Genomic DNA, 19,964 nt, shown 5'->3' with positions numbered 1-19,964 from the left:
TCGAGAAAAAGCAGCATGCGAGAGACATGCCGGTAATTGGATTGGATTATTTTGGGGTGCTCCCTGCCTGGGGACGCTGAACACACTCGGAGGTCTGTTTTTGTGTGTCTTCGTGTATGTGTGTGTGTGCATTTTTTAGCTCTTTAGCAAAGAGTTCATATTCACTAGAGTGGGATTTCTGAGATTTTCCATATGTCTGAGCCTAAGTGATGTTTTATTTTTGTGTGTTTTCGGTGTTGTGTCCAATTATGGTCAAATTAGAGGCGAGTAGTTTTGACCTCTTTGCCGCCACGCCTCCAGTAGCACTAATAAATAAACCTCAACTCTCCTCGTAAAACATTGAGTGTGTGTATGAGAGGGAGACTTAAACTCTCTGTTTGCAGCGGGAAATTCTTCAACTCGCCAAAACCTATTTTTCCCCCTGACTGCTGTAGTTTATCTGTTGATCCAAAGCAGACGCATTCTCGCTCGTGCTTCTGCAGTGCAACACTGATAGCACTCTGTCGATAGCGCGAAACCTACCTTAGTGTACGAGTTAAGTTACAGCTTCACGTCTGACACTGGAGACTCCTTCCATAGTTTTTACAGGAAGCTGAACATGAGCTGTTACTATGGAAACCATAACATGGGCTAGGTTAGACCGAACAATGTAAACCTGTGCTAACCTTCAAATAATCAACTGAATAGATGTAGAAACTGGATGTAAACTGCATCCAAAACGTTCACTGAGATGGACAACATCTAGGATCTTAAAGATGTTTAAGATTAAGCACCAGGCTGAACATGTTGTCCTTGTTTTCAGGATGAACAAATACCATGAATAGTTGCAGAACACAGATTTTATGGTTCTTGGAAATGATTTATGAGAGAAAATGTATACACGGACATTGAACAGAACAAGAGATGATCTGGAGATGATGGAGTCTCCTGAGAAAGCAGTCTGAGCTTCACTACGCCTCATACGTACCCAAGACTGTTGATCATATAACCATGAGGTCTTCTCAGAGATGATTGGACCTGTTTCTGTTACAGATGAAATGAGTCTCCCGGAGACTGTTCCTCGTGATCATTCGGGTCTAGAGGATGTCGTGTTCATTCATTGGGATGCTGAACGCTCTCAGACTTCCACGTGTTAAATAATCAAACCTCCATCATCCTCTCCGGCCTGTGCGCCTGGAGCGTGCAGCGCTTTTCCACAGTCGTGTCTTTAATGCTTAAACGTCGCAGGGAGTATTTTAGATTTGGGTTTACTCATATTGCAGATGCATTTTCTCCAAGTGAGGTAGTGTACACTCAGTACACTCGCCCACAGAGAGGTGCAAGGTCATGCGATGATGCCAGTGCCATGAAATGTCAAGCTGTGTAATAATCTGGGAATTTTCTGTTTCTTGAAGCAGAGTTGTTCAATAGACTCCAGTTTAACTGTAAAGAGATGCATATTATAATGCAGTATATATACTGTATATATAGTGGAACGCGGAATTATGATATGCGTCTCTTTGGAGATGCATGGAGATGTGCATCTCTGGAACCTTTCACCCTGACACTTTTGTCGCTTTGTCTTTCTGCACCTACTTCAGACTTGCTCACGGTCTCCATCCTGGCTCTTGTCCACTGATGCAAAGGGATTAAAACTCTTAATAAATTGTTAAAGAAGTCGGGATATTTAACGCAAACTATACACAATGCGATAAATACAAAGACAATTATGAAAGAATTTGCAGTATGTGGGTTTAAAACCGACATGTAGATCGAAGGCATTCGGGGAATTTGACTTAAACATGAAGGGCCTGGAATTTGTGGTGAATGAAGGCATAAAAGTGATTGACATCCACAGAAGACTTCAGGTACAGTACGCTGATGAGACACAGTAAAACATTTGAACGGTGCATGGACCATAAATAAAAAGCACAAACAGTCAGAACCGAAGAATCCTCCACCTGATATGGCCGTGCGTTTTTTTTTTTTTTTTTTTTTTTGCAGTGTGTTTTTTCCGTTAGGTGTGTGTGTGTTCTACACTGCTTCACACTCATTCCCAGTTCCCGCCTCTGGGACCTTGAGGAAGGTGTAGGTTTAACCGCTGTGTCAATATTGACCCTCCCTGTGCGACAGTCAGCGCCAGAGACTCTCAGCTAATCGCTGCGATAGAGGTGGGAAAAGCGCTCGTGTCCTCCTCACAGACCGCTTGTTCTTTTTTTCCTTTTTTTAAATCCTGCCTCTGTCCCATCCCCCTCCTCTATCACTCGCATAGTCGGCATTCCTGTGGAACAAACGCTCACTTGTTGCTTTAGACCTCTGCACCAGCAGCGGCTCGGCTCAACCGGACTGGAGAAACGAGGTGAACGTGTGAACGGTCACACTCTAGACTGATGTGTACTGTGGAACATGTGTTTTCCGTAGAAAAATTAGCATTAGCAAGAGGAAACACAACTCCAGGCATTCTCGTGCGGGTCGAGGTCGAGGTCGAAGCTTGGCTGCATGTGGCTAAGGACAGGGTGCAGGTTTCACACAGCGGGGCGTCAGAGTTTCTGTGTTTAAATTCAGACGCAAGGTCACAAGACGTGAGCGTGTAAACCACTCATTCAGGAGTAGTCAGGTGCAAATCTCGATAACGTTTTAAGATAAATCCAATCTAGATAACTATAAAAGCAGCAGTGATGTTGCTACATATTCCTGTGATCAAAGCTGGACTTGGGTTAAGTTCTAAATGCCTCATTTAATACTGATCTTGATATCAAACTAATATCAAAGCAAAACAATAACACATTAACACTGATTATCAATAAATCAGTGAGCTGGTGACTGGATCGTGTCCAGCGAGGACTTGCTCATGTCCACAGGGTCTGAAGTCCAGCTCCGCCAGTCCGAACCCACAGAAAATACTTCAGAACAGTGTATTTATCGTAGTATTTATAACATTGCTTTAATGGATGTTGTGATCATTCCTGCTCTATCACATGACATATGACAGCAGCACGTCGCAATAACAGAACGTGCTAAACCTTGATAGATGACTCCAAGCTCTGGATCAGGCTCCTATCCTGGTAAAGATCAAACTTGGTTTTTATTAAACCTCAATTTTGGCATAAGGAAGCAGCAAAGGATGATAATTTACCAAGAATGCTTTGAAAAGCTTTCCATCATGTCTTATTGGGAGGGTGGAAGGCTCCATGAACGAGAGCCATAGGGGGGATTAGTCACCTCCCTCGCTCCCAGGTCGACCCTGCTACATGCCCCGGGCCATCCTGCCCCCAGGGGTAAAATCTGATTGGCTAAACGAGATTTTCAGCCTCCTATTGTGAGATTTTTTTCAGGGGTCTGTGTGGTCTTGTGACTTGTGTTCTTTAAACAAGTCGAGGTCACACGGTGACCGATATGCTGGAGGAGTTTATACCAGAACAGCTTTATGAATCTTTGTTGTGATCTTGTCTATTTCATGATGCAGGGATGAGTGTGAGGCGAGTTATAATGGCGTAAAATCATGATTTAGCAAAGTATCAGGTGGACTACTTAGATGTTTGGAGATTTGGAGAAACATTAATAGCACAGCCAGGTAAATGTGATCACCTTTCAACAATGAAATGAAATGAAATGGCGGAGCAGCAGGTCATCTGCATATCGTACACATTTACGGTTAATGATATGGTGTGACGAATGGCTGAGCTCATTTTATGAAGACCTTGGACCAGCCAGTGTTACAGTACAGCTATAAGGTGAAACTATAAGGTGTGTTCAAGTGAAAATGGGACTTTCAATCACGCAAACCGACGGATATCTGATAATATCAGACTTCCTGCTTCATGCCTCCCAGGAACTCCTTTAATGGCACAAACGTATGGAAACGGCTTGGCACGAGGGCTAGCCGTCAGGGCTGCGAGGGGGATGTGGCAATAACTCCCATAACTGTGTTCTGTTTTTCGGCACGATCAAAAGTTTATGTTGAAGATGATTTTCCAACGTTGTTTTAATGAATGATTTTTCAAACTGTTAATCCTTCAGCATATATATTCACACCGCACAGACTAAAGTACTCCAGGTTTGGTTCTCCAAGATACAAGCCAATACTCAAAAGGAGCATTCTTCATACAGAAAGCTGTGAAAGAGGTTCCTCCGACTTGATCTCACTCATGTTTGAAAGCATCTCAGTGAGGCTGGCTTCTCAATAAGAACGTGACCATACTGTATGTGGATGAACAGAAAGACAAAATATCGTCAACACATAATCTAATAGTCAATGATTTATATACAGTAATGACTGTTTTTCATTTAGCACTGGCTTCACATTGTCCGAAGCTTGGCTCATGAATGTAATTTATTACAATATCAGTTTCACTCTTGTTAGTTGCAGATTTTGGAATTTAGGACTGGTGGCATGGTGGTGTAGTGCTCTTACAACTCCAGGGTTGGGTGCATGGAGTTTGCACGCTCTCTCTTTCCTCGCACAGTCTGAAGACATGCAGATTAAGCTAATTGACGTTCCCAAATTACCTTTAGTGTTTGAGTGTGATGGATTGGCATCCTGTCCAGGGTGTACCCCGCCTCGTGCCTCGTGGTCTCCTGGGAAAGGCCTCAAGCCTCCTGGCACTCCAGTTTCCTCCCCCAGTCTAAAGATATTCAGATTTGTTTAAATGACATTCCCAAATTGCCTGTAGTGTGTGTGTGTGTGTGTGTGTGTGTGCCCTGCGATGATGGATTGGCATCCGATCCAGGGTGTACCCCGAGGTCTCCTGGGATTGTCTCCAGGGTTCATGTAACCCTGCACTAGACGAGTGCTACAGAGAATTCAGTACGGGAAACGCTCGAAAATCTGCGGATGTGTCCGATAGTCGGAACTGGACTGTAGCTCGCGCTTTTTAATGATGGATGAGTTGCAGTTCAGCTGTTCAATAATAAATATAAATAGGTGTTTATAGTCATTCTCAATTTATGTTCATTTTCCATGCTTACACATGGATGCTTACACGTGCACACTGACACACACACACACACACACACACATACACATCAGCACAAAGCGGCTCTCATGGAACAGAGTCAGTAAATCATTTAACAGCTGGATGAGTTCATTCATTAGGCTGGCTGAAAATAGTTAAAGTCACTGAGTGTTTCACAGAATCAATGGACACCTTTATTTTATAGTAATATTTAACAGGTCTGTGGATTGCGTCCAGGCCTCGCAGTGCGAGCGGCAGGTAAACCCGATAACATCAGTGTGTCCTTGTGGACAAATTCTTGGGTGGAGGCCAGGTCATGTTTTGGGAATAAGTATTTTCTGGCTTCCCGTGTGATCATGTTCAGATACAGTAGGCTCAGTGTTGCTTTGATCAAATGCTGGCTAAATGTTTATGGAGCTGGCAAAACCATTCGAATAAGAATTTTAAATATTTACTATGTGTATATGGTACTTGTGCAGAAGTCTTGACCCCCCCCCCTCCATTTTTCCCATCTTTAGCTTCCAAAGCTCCAGACTTTCTTGTATTTTACTGTAATCCTGAGGAATAGTTGGCCCAGCTTTCTGAACTTGTTCGTCTCTCATTTCCAGTCCAGTCCCTGTCCTGACCCAGTGGGAAACAGGTGCAGATGATCAGGAGGTGATTAGTTTACTGCTGATGCTGAGTGCTGAGTGTTGGAACAGACGAGAGGGGAAATGAGGTCGCTGTTGAGGTTGATACATAAAAAAAAAATAACAGTTTTTAAATTGTATCTTCAGGCACGGTGCAGCCTGTCGTAGTAAAGACATTTGTTCCTGTTTATTTTCATGTTTATATAATTTAATTTAATTAGAATATTTTGGTCAAAACACTTACTCCATGAATAAAAGTGGAGAGAATGGAGGGAACGAAGCGTAAAAAGTTATGTGCATGCAGTGATCGAACTTTGGCTAACGTTAGCTGAAGGATTACCTTCATAGTTATATTAAACACATACTAAAGCTTGAGTGTGTAACGCCACTGTAGAAATCGACAAAGCATGTTCGAGTCAATACGGTCATGGTTGCACAGAATCTATACACGTTGGTGACGAGTTATATGTCGATTTTTCACGGAAACGGATGGCCTTCTTTAAAACGATTGCACTGTTCAGATGTTTTACTGGAGCTGAGAGTCTCATCTGTACTGTACCGTACTGTGAAGAAGAAGAATATTCAATTATTTGTCACATGTACTTTACAGCACAGTGAAATGTCTTCTTCGCATATCCCAATTAGGAACCTGGGGTCAGAGCGCAGGGTCAGCCAGGTTACAGCGCCCCTGGAGCAGATAGGGTTATGGGCCTTGCTCAAGGGCTCAACAGTGGCAACTTCTTGTGCTTGAAGTCTTCCGTAAATGTCAATCGCTTCTATGCCAGTCCCGGTTTGACTTGAACGCCCTCTCAAAAGTCACTATAACTTTTAGATTCGCTCGATCACTTTGAAAGCGTCTGATTTTTCCGTGGGGGCTTGACTTTTCATTTTTGAGATTCTCATTTAGGGTTCTGATTTCTTTTCCGAACCATAAACCGTGATCTGTAATTCCATATTGTACACATTCAAGAGCAAAACGTTCCTTGAAACCGAAAAAAAAAGGAAAAACAAAAAAGCCCTGGGAACAAGTGTAAAATCCCACAAAAACATTTTTTCCTTTATTTAAATGTGATGTATGTAATTCAAATCTAGCGTCACTAACACTCGCTCATCTCATTGCTCTGTTTTTCTCCGAGCTGGTTGTTTGGGAAAACGACGACATACGAAAAAATAGTTTGTTTCTGTCCGTCTGTCTCACCCCATCTCATTTTTCTCACTGGTTCGAGTCCGTCTCTGCTTTGTGGGAAAATAGCTGTGGCACAAGCTCCCCTCGAGAGAACCTCCATGCTGCTGCAGTGATTTGTGGCTCGAATCGTCGTCCCTTGTGAATTGCTGGCCTAAAATTAGCCTCTGGCTGACTTTTTTTTTTTTTTTTCTGGTTTACAAGCTTTAGAATGCCACTGTACCTCCTCAGCCTTGTTTGGTGTTTAGATCCTATCGTGTCAAAAACGTACTATAAGGCATCGCAGCTAATTCTTTAATGAAAAGAAATGGAGCTGTGGCCTTGTGGAGCCCACCCTAAATTAAAGTCGGTGTAAATTAAATGAGCAGAGATTGGGGTTGCTCAGATCTCACGCTCCCTTTGAAGATCTGGTTGCATACTCCGGCTCGCCTGCTGTAAACATTCTCAGGGTGCTTTTACAGATCCCTTATGAAGCATGCGGTTAGCTTTAATGACTCGCAAGCCATGAGCGGGAGGGGGGGGGGTGTCTGGGAGGTTGGAGCTGGAAGGTGGGGGGATGTTTAAAACATAAGTGGAATTGTCTTGTCCCCCTACCCCCTTCTCAGGACATACACCCTGCCTGCTGGAGGAAGCATGCAGGGAGATTAGGCTTCAGTGGGAGATTTCAGTGTCGTGCATAAGGCTGGGGTATTTAAAACGGCACCATGGTGTGTGTAAGAGAGAGAGAGAGAGAGAAGTTTCGACATCTATAGGCAATAATCGTACAAGAAGCAGGCAAAAATTAAAGATGTAAAGATTTTAAGACTCAATAATGTAAGGAAGCACAGGTGTGTGTGTTTATTTACGCTGCAGGTGTAATGCAATGTCTTTGAGCGTAGCGTGCACGTGAAAATTACAGAAGCCTATGAGCATGCACGCATGAGCTACAAGCATGCTTGACTAAGATACAGGCGTCCACGTGCCTACGAGCATGCTTGTGTTTGTCCTGGGTGTTTACAAGCATGCTCTTACAGCTTACAAAGTGTCCCTGTGCATGCTCATACTCTCCCTAAGCGTGCACGTGTGAGCGAGCGTGCGTGCGTATGCAAGTTAAAGGTGGCCACAAGCCTGCGCACGTAAATAACAGGTGTCTAAAGGGATGTTCATAAATGCAGACATGTTTATAGGGGTGACGGCTTTCAGTGAGCATGCATGTGTAAGATATAGGGGTGTTCCTGGGATGTGAGTGTAAATATGGGTTATGTTTGAATTGTGTTTCTGAGTCTCAGATCAAAAACGTAGGGAATAAGTTGATTCAGTTATAAATCACGATTCTTTTGTGTGCTGACTTTTGTATCGCTACACTATCTCTAAAAGTGATTTTTTGAATGGTTTATTATATTTATAATAGAGACGCACTGGTATAATAGAGACGGTTCTGTGTACATGCATTTTTACGCCGTTACATTATTAAAAGTCTTATAGAATACTTATTCTATGATTATTGTGATTTTTATCAGAACCGAGGTATCGTGATGATAACATATTGGGAGGTGACTGCTGATCCCTGATGCATATGTAGGTTAGAGGTGTCTATAAGCATGCATATGTAAATTCATGTATAGGATGTGTGTGTTGGGGGGGGGGGGTCTGTTTGCATATGAAAGTGTTCAGGATGTTGGTGTATACTTGGCTCTCTGTGGCAGGTTATAAGCAGACAGATGTAGATTATAAGTGCGTCTGAGTGTGTTTGTGTGAATTTTGGGTGTGTATGCACGTGGATGCGGACATTTCTTTGTGTATGAACATGCATTTGTAAAGTGTGTGTCTAAATTGTAGGTTGTCTATGCCGGTACGTGTGTAAAGTGTGGGTGTATATATGTGTGTGTAGCTATACATTCTAATGATGGGTGTCTATGTGCGTCGGCTCCTATACAGGTATAAGTGCTAGAGAGAATGAGTGAGAGAGTGAGTGAGTGTTTACTTTCGCACATTTTAGGTGCCGATGTGTGTATACATTCAAATTATGGGTGTCTATGTGTACACATGTAAATTGTATGAGCCTCAGTGTTTATATATGTAAGATGAGTGTGTCTGTGTGTGTGCATGTGTAAGTTGTGTGTGTGGTCACATGGTATCAGCTTTACTTAATTGCAGAGGTTAATGATCATCAGCACTACGGATCTAAAGGTCTCTCTCTCTCTCTCTCTTTCTCTCTGCAGATTTATGGTTATGGGTTCTGTCGGCGCTGGGTGAAATCGGTTACAGGAAACGGTGCCAGGACGAGTTGTGTACATTAGCGTGTCCCTCTTGGTCTTTTGTGGAACGCTATAATGCATGGGTTGAGAGAACTCTAAGGGAGATCAGGTTGTTGTTGTTGTTGTTGTTGTTTAGAGCTCAACACCTTCTGCAAATGCTCAGAGATCTTTCTGGCATAGTTCTGACTCTTCAGTGTTTAGGACATTTCTTATCCGTTAATTAACAGGTCTTTACCATCACTTACCCAAGGCTAATTGCTTATTATCAGCTTTGTCGAGTTTCAGATCATAGGTTTTTGCCCCTTATTAAAGGGGTCTTAAGTTCCTACTTTCCCAAAAGCCCATTGTTTTTCTAACCTCTTTTACATCTACACCAAGGAATGACGCATTTACAATAATAGTTTGGGGGGGGTGGGGGTGGGGGGTTGAACCTTCGCTCACCTGTCTCACATTCCTGAGCATTCTCCTAAATACAACAAAGGAATGTAAATAGCTGTTACAACAAAACATTCTGGTGTTGCAGGAACATAGTCGCTTCCGTCTAATCCAAGGTTCTAGTCTACGGTCTGTGAGGCGGCTGTTCTGAGAACAAAATGACAAATATAAAGAAAAATAACGTATTAAGCTAAGTTTCACTTCCAAAAACAATGCCAATCCGAGCCACCCCATGCCCTTACCCGGGACTAGCCATTAAGATGGCAAGTTCTATCCGCTGGATCGGATTAAATTAATTCTTAAGTGGAGACATCCAGCACTGGATCAAGGTTAAATTTAACTTGCACCGAATAGGATCCCAGGCTAATCTTGACAAATCCCCCTCAGAAACACAAACTATAGACCTGCATTATGTTTGGAATAATATCCTCGTCCGAGTGGAAGCAGGTGCAGCGGTTGCAGATTAACAGGTTGTTTTGACTCGAGAGGTCTGAAGCCTGGGAAACCCATCGAGCAAGCCTGGCAACAAGTGCAAAGAGTCAACAGCCTCGTTTCAGTGAGGTCACAGCACTGCATGGTCGGCCAGACTGATGAAGGAAAAGCAAGCGCTTTGGCCTGTGCCCTTCTTACACACTTGCGTCACTTAGACAAGATATACATCGACAAGCAGACCGAGTATAAAGACTCCCAGGGGCAGCAGAGTGTCTGATATACCAAACTCTTCACTTCTTCTGTGAATGCTGCAGTAGGAAAAGGGTGAAAGGATATGCAGTTGCACCAAGTGTAAAGTTAACCTCGGTCCCATTGTTAAAGGGTGTATAGGGTGCAGATAGTATACCCTTTGAAGGACAGTCTTAAGTGCTTAGCTTTACATTTGTTTTGGCTACACCCTGGCCGGCAGAGTGGCTCAGGGGCAACACTGCCACTTCACACTTCCAGGGTTGGAGGCCCGAATCTCGCCTCTCATCATGTGTTCATGGAGTTTGCATGTGTTTGGTGGGTTTTTCCCCCTAAAGTCCAAAGACTAAAGGCTTCTAAAACCACTTGGTTGATTGGTTTTTCCAGTTTGCAGGCAGTGCGCTTGTGTCAGGAAGTACCCTGCCTTGTGTCCTAGGTTTTTTTAATGGATAGGCTCCAGACCCCCAGTTCACCTTCCTAGAAAAAGTGGTATGGACAATGGATGTACAGTATGGATGGATATGAACCAACCTTGGAAACTTTAACCCGACAAGCCCATCTCTTATCCAGACACTCTTGTACACGCTACAATATAAGGCCTTTTCTAGGGTTTGAACTTGCAATCTTCTGGTGACAAGCACAGATCCTTAACCTTCACCATCGAGCCACTAAGGCAACTCGTTTCAGTTGCATACGCTTAAATTCTTCCTCTTCAAGTCAGCTCTATTACTGCTGGGATTCTTTTATCATATCGAGCGCTACTGGATCTCTGGAGGTTTCATCACTGCTGGAGCTCGGTGGGAGATTCTTACTCGTCTTCAGTCAAGCAGATCTGGAATGCAAGGGCACGGCTGCAGCTTACGATTCACTGATCAGGAAAAAGAGGCCTCTCTCTCGCTCCCTCTCTCTGTCTGTCCCTCTTTCTGCTTTATCTCTTGCTACCATACACACTTTCTCTGACTATCTGTCTCACTCCTGAGGTCTGGTGTTTTCGTTTGCATGCTTTTTTTTTCTTTTCTTCCTTTGGGCCTCCTGTTCATTTTTGTGAGAAAAAAGCACATTCTCGACTCCATGCTAAGCATCTAATTTACATGCAAAAGAGTACATACCCAAGCATAGACACGTTCTTGGCCGGCAGAGTGGATTTCTGAATATTTTCATGGGAATACTGAATGCATCGCCCCAAAACTCTTAGAAAACCAAAAGAGCCCCTGATTGAGAAACTGCTGTTATTTTGTTCTCGAATTCGCCTCTTCAGACATTCCTCTTCCAAGACGGATGGAATTAGGATTCGGGACGCGTTGTAATTAGCCTAATGAGAGCTCTCAGCACATGCTGATTATGGCCTCTATGACATGAGATGAGACCGACTGCTGCCATATTGCTGAAGAGCGGAGATTTAGGGATATTGTCTTGCAACACTTCTTATACAGTTTCAAAACTCACAACCCACCGCAGTAAAGGCTTTCGTGTAGCTGTAAGGTTTCAGTAGTCATACAGCAGGCAGGTGTTGTCTTAATGTTGGACAATAGTAAGACCAGCTCACACTTCATCACTGTCGAGATGAATAACGCCCCCACCCCATTACGCCTGTCATTCACATGCCTTTTTTTATTTTTTCTTACCATGCATGGCTGACTAAGAGGGGCTTGCACAGGGCAGAAACAGGGCCGGATCATATTGAATCTCAGAGCCCCGGACGCGTATCACCTTCTTCCAGTCAGGACATAATGCGCCTGTAACAAGCCATAACAAGACATTATTTCGAAAACTACAGACCTCCCCACCTCCACTTTCTGGTCATTCATGACGGGTGCGTGGTCTGGCAGTATGAGTAAGACAAAGTTAACGCAGGAGGGGTTGAGACTGTTCAGTCATGACTTTATTTAAAAATAGGACAAATCAACTCACATTGTATTTGTATTTATGCGAAGTTTCTTAAGTGTCAGGTTTACAGACGAATCACCTCGTTAGATGTTTAAAAATATGACGCAGAAATGCTGGTACTGTTTATTCGGGGGAATTGTGTTTTTTATCGATTCGATTTGACGCCACTAATGGTTATTGTATCTAATAAGCACTTCATGCTGTGTAACTTGTGTTGTTGATTTCATTTTTAAATGTCACGTCTCGTACAAAGCCAGCATCTTTATTATTATTTTTTTTTCTGCGTTTTTTTTGTTTTTGTTTTTGCGGTACATTTGTATTTCTTGCAAAAGCTGCAGTGGAACGCTTTTTTTTAAAAAAATTATTATTACTGTTTAACATTTGTAAGTTTACATAAAATCATTTAAAAAGTGTGAAAAATATGGATCACATTGCATATTGGAATAAATAACACAGTTGGCCAATTGTTCATACTGTATGTTTTTGGGGCTGGCATGGTGGTGGTGTAAGTTAGCACTGTGGCCTCGTACCTCCAGACTCGCACCTCGGGTCTTTGTGTGTGGAGTTGGCATGTTGTCCCCGTGTTTAGTGGGGTTCTTCCATCCACACCGTTTTCCTCCAACAGTCCTAAGACATAGCTTGCTCATCTTTCTGAACCTCTCACGCTTTTCCTTTACAGCCTTTTCGAACCCCGTGCCATGGACACTCATGACATCATAGAGATTGGAACTCGTCAAAAGTCGAATCGTTTAGATTAGACGTATTATGACTTCAGTTCTTGTGAAGGCTGACAACAGTGTTGCTTGGTCAGCTTCTTCAGTGCTTCTTCAGGACCTCTTCCGTCTTAAACCTCCTCCTCTTTTCAGTGAAGCAAGACATGATGGCGGTACACGATGAGCACGCGCGTCAGCCAACCAAGCATGTGTATGGAGCTTGTTTCTCAGTACAGCTTTACAACAGGCCCCTGCAGGAAGCCTAATTCCTCTCATTACAGTTGGAGATGGTGAGCAGGATAAATCGCACCGTGGCTGAGCCCGAACATTAAAAAGCTGGTGCTTAGATTTATTACCCCATAAACACGTGAAGCCTTGAGGCCCTACGGTGTGTTTGCGAATGACCTGCAGGCACAAAAGCAAGTCTTTTTCTGAAAGCTTTAACATGGGGTACGGGAACCTCGAACCACATCCCACTTGGCACCCTGGGATCCCGGGCTCCCGGGTCATTCAGGAAGCCCCTCAGTGTTAACCTTGTGATCCTCTACTCCTTCCTTTGTTATCATGCATCAACTGCATCTAAGTCATGCTAATTAGGAGTGTTTGGGATTGAGGTTACCTTTTTAACATCCACCCCCCTAACTTTCTCTAACAGCAGCTCTGACTGTAGTGCAGGTTCATGTTAATGTGCTCGTTCTGATACAGTATCGTTTCCATAGTAACAGATGGGTCACAGGGGCTTGTAGATCAGAACGTCCACAGAAACACATTAAAGGGCTAGTTTGGGGTGTTTGTAGTCTGTCTGTCTTACTGTAGGTCATAATCGAGGTGTATATAAATACATTATAACTGTAGGTGTTGGTTATTATAAACGTCCCGACAGTGACCGTATAGTGTAAGTAATCGGGGCCAAATTTCACAAACCCAAAACCCTTTTCATCCCAAAGATCAGCTGAGACTCAAATGAAGCTTCTGCAGAGCCACTGATCAAAAATACAACTCAAAGTTACAGTGTATTTAGTACAAAATTATCTCCTTTCTTTCCATGGATGTAGCTGTATGGCTAACTGGGACTATCCTAGACTGGAACTGTACAAACGTCTAACTGGAACTATCTGAAACTACCTGAATGACAGAACTGAACTAGCCATATGGCTAACAGGATCCATCAGAACTATTCAAAAGTCTAATTGGAACCATCTGACTATCTGCCTGGAACTGTCTGAATGGCTGAACAGAACAAGATGTACGGCTTCCAAAAATGCATTTTTTTCCTTTGTTTTCTCTTTAATGTTATTAATAAAAAAAAAAACAAGAATAATTGAATATCGTTATCAATCATGATCAAAAAGAAAAACAAAATTCCCAGATTTTCATCCATCTTCATCCTCACTTCATTAGACTCGAGACGTTACTCGTATAACAACTTTATCATTTAATTAATATTCTGTTGTATTAAAAACTTCTACTTAATGATGAAACATTAATCAATCCGCAGCCATTAAGATTTGAACTTCAGCCGTGGATTAACCCATAATGTTTGTTTTGCGTCATGTTTCTCCATCGATCACAGTATTAGCGCGTTCACCACAACAGGGCTCAGGTTGCAGCTCACGCCGTGTGCAGTTTATTTACTCATTAATTATCGTGATTAATTAGAGCATGTGGGCTGAATGAGATAAATCACACACACTTCACTTCCCTTCGTACTCAGCTTTCTCCACATCTGGAGTATTTAACGCTGATGTTAGTAATCTGAAATCTGATGACTGTGTGTGTGTGTGTGTGTGTGTGTGTGTGTGTGTGTGTATACTCTCGGGATCAGCTTACTAGCGTGAATGTAAGTTTCAGTGTTTTTGAGGACTGAAGGAAGTGAGTAACAGTGTGAGATAATGAGAGACGAGCACTAACAGGTTTGTAGTGTTTACTGTGTGTGTGTGTGTGTGTGTGTGTGTGTGTGTGTGTGTGTGTGTGTGTGTGTGTGTGTGTTTCCTTTACATTACCCAGCTGAAGTGCTAAACCTGAACTTGTCATTTAGTGTCTGACTCACACTTCAGCACACTGCACTTATTGAGGTGTTGTTTTACTCACCGTGTCTGTGTGTGTGTGTGTGTGTGTGTGTGTGTGTGTGTGTGTGTGTTCCAGAGCGCCAGGACAGTCTGCACCAGGTGGTTCATGAGCGTCTGGGCGAGCTGCTGCGTGTGTTGAAGTGTGTGATCGCTAAACACCCCACACTCAACTCGGTGGACATCCTCACTGCAGCGGGCACGCTCATCGCCAAGGTCAAAGGTCAGTGGCCTCTGAGTCCACCTACTCGCCCTGACTCATGCTGTAAAGTGTGTGTGTGTGTGTGTGTCTCAGCAGGTAGCTGTGTTCTTTCTCTCTGCATTGTTTTGACAGCTGTGAGGTCCTAAATGATGGAATATTATGCACACACACACACACACACACACACACACACACACACACACACACACACACACACACACACTCACCATGAATCCATTATTATTATTCACTGTTTGGTATGAGAGAAACAGGGAGAGAGAGACAGAAAAAGAGAGAGAGGTAGAAAAATATAGAGACAGAGAGATTGAGAGAGAGAGCGTGTGTGTGTTTGTGTGTGTGTGAGTGTGTGTGTGAGTGTGAGTGTGTGTGTGAGAGAGAGAGAGTCCAGTTCTGTATAGTTATGCATTTTCACATCTCACCACCAGAGGGCCAGAGTGTCTCACACTCTCTCACACACACACACACACACACACACACACACACACACACACACACACACACAGTGTGATGATCAAATATATTTATTGGAAAAGAGTTTGTAGAAACATTTAAAAGGTTAAATCTAATAATAATCTGCTGATCTTTAATGTAATCAGTGATATTATTATTATTATTATTATTATTATTATTATTTAAGGTTGAAGCCCACGTACATGTCTGTGTGTCTCTCTGTACAGCAGAACTCTCTGTCTAACTTATTAATACAAAGAAATCCCATTCTGTAAGGTTGAGTATCTTACGCCTTGTTTACACTAAGTTGTCCTTCTTTGGTGCTCAGACAAATACACTCCCTGTTCGGTAATCGGAGAGTGAATCACAGATGAGAAATGGAAAAAGTAGATCAAAGGATAAAGATGAAGTTTTGTCTTAAAACCACTCCAGCGTGTTAAAATTCACTTATACCACTTCAGCGCTGTTATTTCAGCCAAAGTGAAAATATGAACTAATCCCAGTAAAAATATTCACTTTATCTTTTCTAATTAATATCTATTGGTGCAGGTGTTTGTTTACATTGAGACAGTAGCGCATTAGTAGATTATTTTAAAGTAGATTATTAAATCCCACACATAACTGTTCATAACATCACTTTTATTTAACATTTAGATTCACTGATGGTGCAGATTAAACTTCAGGCAGAGATCTGAGGACAGACAGTAGGGCAGACAGACAGTAGGGCAGACAGACAGTAGGGCAGACAGACAGTAGGGCAGACAGACAGTAGGGCAGACAGACAGTAGGGCAGACAGACAGACAGACAGTAGGGCAGACAGTAGGGCAGACAGACAGATCGCAGTATTACAGCAGTAAAAGTGAAGAGATAGACATCAGAGTGTGACAGACAGACAGACAGACTGACAACCTTTCTTTCATTTTTATAGATGTTTGTATGTGAGGTGTGTGTGTGTGTGCTGGTTATTACTTCTGATGAAGTCTGTAAGTGTGTGTGTGCTCGTATTTGACTCGTTCCTTTTGTGGAGAAAAGAATAAAAATCCCCTGGAACTGTATCAGAGTCAGTACGAATGACGCTCACACACACACACACACACACACCACACACACACACACACACGCACAGTGCAGAGTGATAGAGGGTCTCCTCCTTTCTGACGTGTCTGTGTGCTGATTCAGCTAAAGTTAATCGCCGTGGAAACAGTAACACTCTTTTAAAGTGGACATGAAAAAATTACCCATCAGTCATTGCGTCTTAAAAAAGGGATTTCTACAGCTTCATCATTATAATCATTTATACAGTTAGGATCATTATAATCGAGGATGGAATAATGAAAATGTGACACGATAAGAATCTCTAATTGATGTAATATTTGATTTTAATAAATCATAATTGACTTAATAAATCTGTGCGGTTACACGGGCTAGTGATCTGTAGTGGAGGTAACGCAGGGAGGAAGTGACAGCTGTGGTGGTCCGGACAGTACAGCAGTAACAGTGTTCAGTACACTTTCAGTACTCACTGTCACTATAAACCCTCGGTGTAGTTACTCTGCGTTTAGTTACACTGTCTGTCCTACTGTCTGTCTGTCTGTCTGTCCCACTGTCTGTCTATCTGTCTGTCTGTTACACTCTGATGTCTATCTCTTCACTGTTACTGCTGTAATACTGCGATCTGTCTGTCTGCCCTACTGTCTGTCTGTCTGTCTGCCCTACTGTCTGTCTGTCTGTCTGCCCTACTGTCTGTCTGTCTGTCTGTCTGCCCTACTGTCTGTCTGTCTGTCTGTCTGCCCTACTGTCTGTCTGTCTGTCTGCCCTACTGTCTGTCTGTCTGTCTGTCTGCCCTACTGTCTGTCTGTCTGTCTGTCTGCCCTACTGTCTGTCTGTCTGTCTGTCTGCCCTACTGTCTGTCTGTCTGTTACACTCTGATGTCTGTCTCTTCACTGTTACTGCTGTAATACTGCGATTAGTCTGTCTGACTGTCTGTCTATGTCTATCTATCTGTCTCTGTTTGTCTTTATCGATTTATTTATCTGTCTGTCTGTTACACTCTGATGTCTATCTCTTCACTGTTACTTAATACTGCAATCTGTCTGTCTATCTGTCTGTCTATGTCTATCTGTCTGTCTATGTCTATCTGTCTGTCTATGTCTATGTCTGTCTGACTGTCTATGTCTATCTATCTGTCTGTCTGTTTGTCTTTATCGATTTATATATCTGTCTGTATGTCTGTCTGACTGTCTATCTGTTTTTCTTTTTCTATGTATCTGTCTTTCTGTCTATCTTTTTTTCTGTTTGTCTGTCTGTCTGTATCGATCTATCTGTCTGTCTTTCTTTATCTATCTGTCTGTCTGTCTTTCTTTATCTATCTGTCTGTCTGTTTTATCTGTCTGTCTTTCTGTTTGTCTGTCTATCTGTCTGTTTATCTACTTTTCTGTCTATCTGTTTATCTATCTGTTTGTCTTTTCTTTATATATCTGTCTGTCTGTCTGTCTGTCTGGTTTTATCTGTCCGTCTGTCTATTTGTCTGTATGTCTATCTGTCTGTCTTTCGGTTTGGCTGTTTGTCTGTCTTTGTATCTATCTATCTGGTTGAGAGCGATTCTTGCTCTTGGTGATGGAGCTGATGTGGAGGAGCCGTGTGACACATCGTGGCCGTAGAAGAGTTTAATAATAAAATGATAATTATAGAATAATAACAAAAATCCATAACGGTTTAGGCCACGCCCGTGGTGGAGGAGTCAAACACCAGGTTTCTAGTGTGCACACTCAGTGTTAAACAAATTTGGTTTTCCTTCTCCAACACACACACACACACACACACACACACACACACACACACACAAAGTACATTTATTTATCAGGAGTGTTGGATTAGAAAACACCCTGGAGCATTCAGCCAGATGGTCACACACACTTTTGGCCTGAGGGTAGGAGGGTAAGTGAGCTGGATCAGGAGTGTTGGAGTGTAATCCGTGTCCTCGCTGCAGGAGACGGAGAGCGGTTCTCCTCCAGAGTCTTCAGATGAGGACGAGCTTGAGAATTCCAACACTAGCAGAAAGTCGAGCAGAGGGATGAGGACGCCACACGCTGTTCTGTAGTGCACACTGATGGGAAGAAATGTGTATCCATGTCCTCCCTTAAGTCTATGGCCATCTCCTCACACACACACACACACACACACACACACACATATATACACCGTCACGTATTCTTTGGAAATACACCAAATCTCACAGGCTGCCAAGGGAATTTCCCCTTTCGTCCCCCCCCCCCCCCCTCCCGGTGCTGTTTTTGGTTTTCTTCCAGGAGGCCAAGGTGCTTTCATGCACCACGATGGAAGTGTGGAGTTTCACAAGGAGGAAATCTGCACTTCCTGTCTTTTTTCTGCAGAAGAGCTGACTCCATGGATCTGCAGTAGATGCTTATATTCATTCCGTGTTGCTCAGCTTTCTACCAGACGTCTTCCAGATGACGTTCACCATGGCAGGTCCGGTGAAGACGGATGTTTGGTAAAGAGGAGGACGTTTCAGGATTATAGGAAAATGCACAAATTCCGACGGGATTGAGACCGCTTTTCAGAAAAGCAACAGGGGCGTTCTCCAGGTCAGAGAGGGATTGCTTCATTCCTCTACGCTAAATCAAACACAGAATAACGTTCCTAGATATCAGTTTTGTGTTTCAACACCAATAAAAACAGATCTACAACATCACTTCTTGAAAGTTGACCTTATTAAAAGCACACTTTAAGCTTATTTGAAACCCGATGTCGCTGACGACAAACTAGATTATCATGGCATCACATCACGATAAGATTTTAATTTCTTAAGTAATTCTGGCACTTGATGCAAAACGTCTTCTGGTTGTGCGACATGTTGTGTAACTTGACCTCGTCGACTCACATTTCCTGTGCTTTCAACAGTCACACAAATGAAAAGAAAGGGAAGTATAAACCAAAACAAAACAGGGGTTACGTGGACAAGTCACTGTATAGCAAGACTGCAGGTGTTCCTGCTGGAGGATTAAAACCTAGTCTAGACCACAGTGCACCAGGATTATACCTGCTCTATAATGTGTTCATCTTATATACAAGAACCGGGTCACGGGAGGCCTGGAGTCTATCCCATTAGACCGGGGGGCTCGACACACTGAACGGGGTGCCAATCTATCACGGGGCACATTCACACAAACACTATGGGAAATTTGGGAACGCCTAATCAGCATGTCTTTGGACTGTGGGAGGAAACTGGAGAACCCAGGAGGAAACTCAAGCACAGAGAGAACTCCACAGCACAGACCCTGAGATGGGAATCGAACCCGGACCCGGATCAGCAAGGAAAGAGTTTCAGTAATCAATAGAGGGAGGGAGGAAATCAATTCAGTGATGTATCATCATTCTTCTGAGTAGCGATCCTCTACTGTATGTATCGCCACACTGACTCCGGAATCGACTATTTAAATATATATATTTTTAATTTTATATATGTTTCAATTCGCATTATATGTTTACATGTTGATAGGACAACACA

General features: G+C 42.9%; 1 protein-coding gene across 1 annotated transcript in view; it reads left to right on the top strand.

The window, feature by feature from the left end:
* The window catches only part of arhgap29a (Rho GTPase activating protein 29a), a 54,880-nt gene that overhangs the window by 10,961 nt on the left and 23,955 nt on the right, over positions 1-19,964 (top strand). Inside the window, exon 3 of the mRNA XM_053494597.1 lies at positions 14,842-14,985. Coding sequence (XP_053350572.1) covers positions 14,842-14,985 — 144 coding nt within the window. The remainder of the gene's footprint in view (positions 1-14,841; positions 14,986-19,964) is intronic.

Source organism: Clarias gariepinus, chromosome 4, assembly GCF_024256425.1.
Source record: "Clarias gariepinus isolate MV-2021 ecotype Netherlands chromosome 4, CGAR_prim_01v2, whole genome shotgun sequence".
Taxonomy (NCBI): Eukaryota; Metazoa; Chordata; class Actinopteri; order Siluriformes; family Clariidae; genus Clarias; species Clarias gariepinus.
Note: the sequence above shows the minus strand (reverse complement) of the source record. Positions and strands in the feature narration are given on the sequence as shown.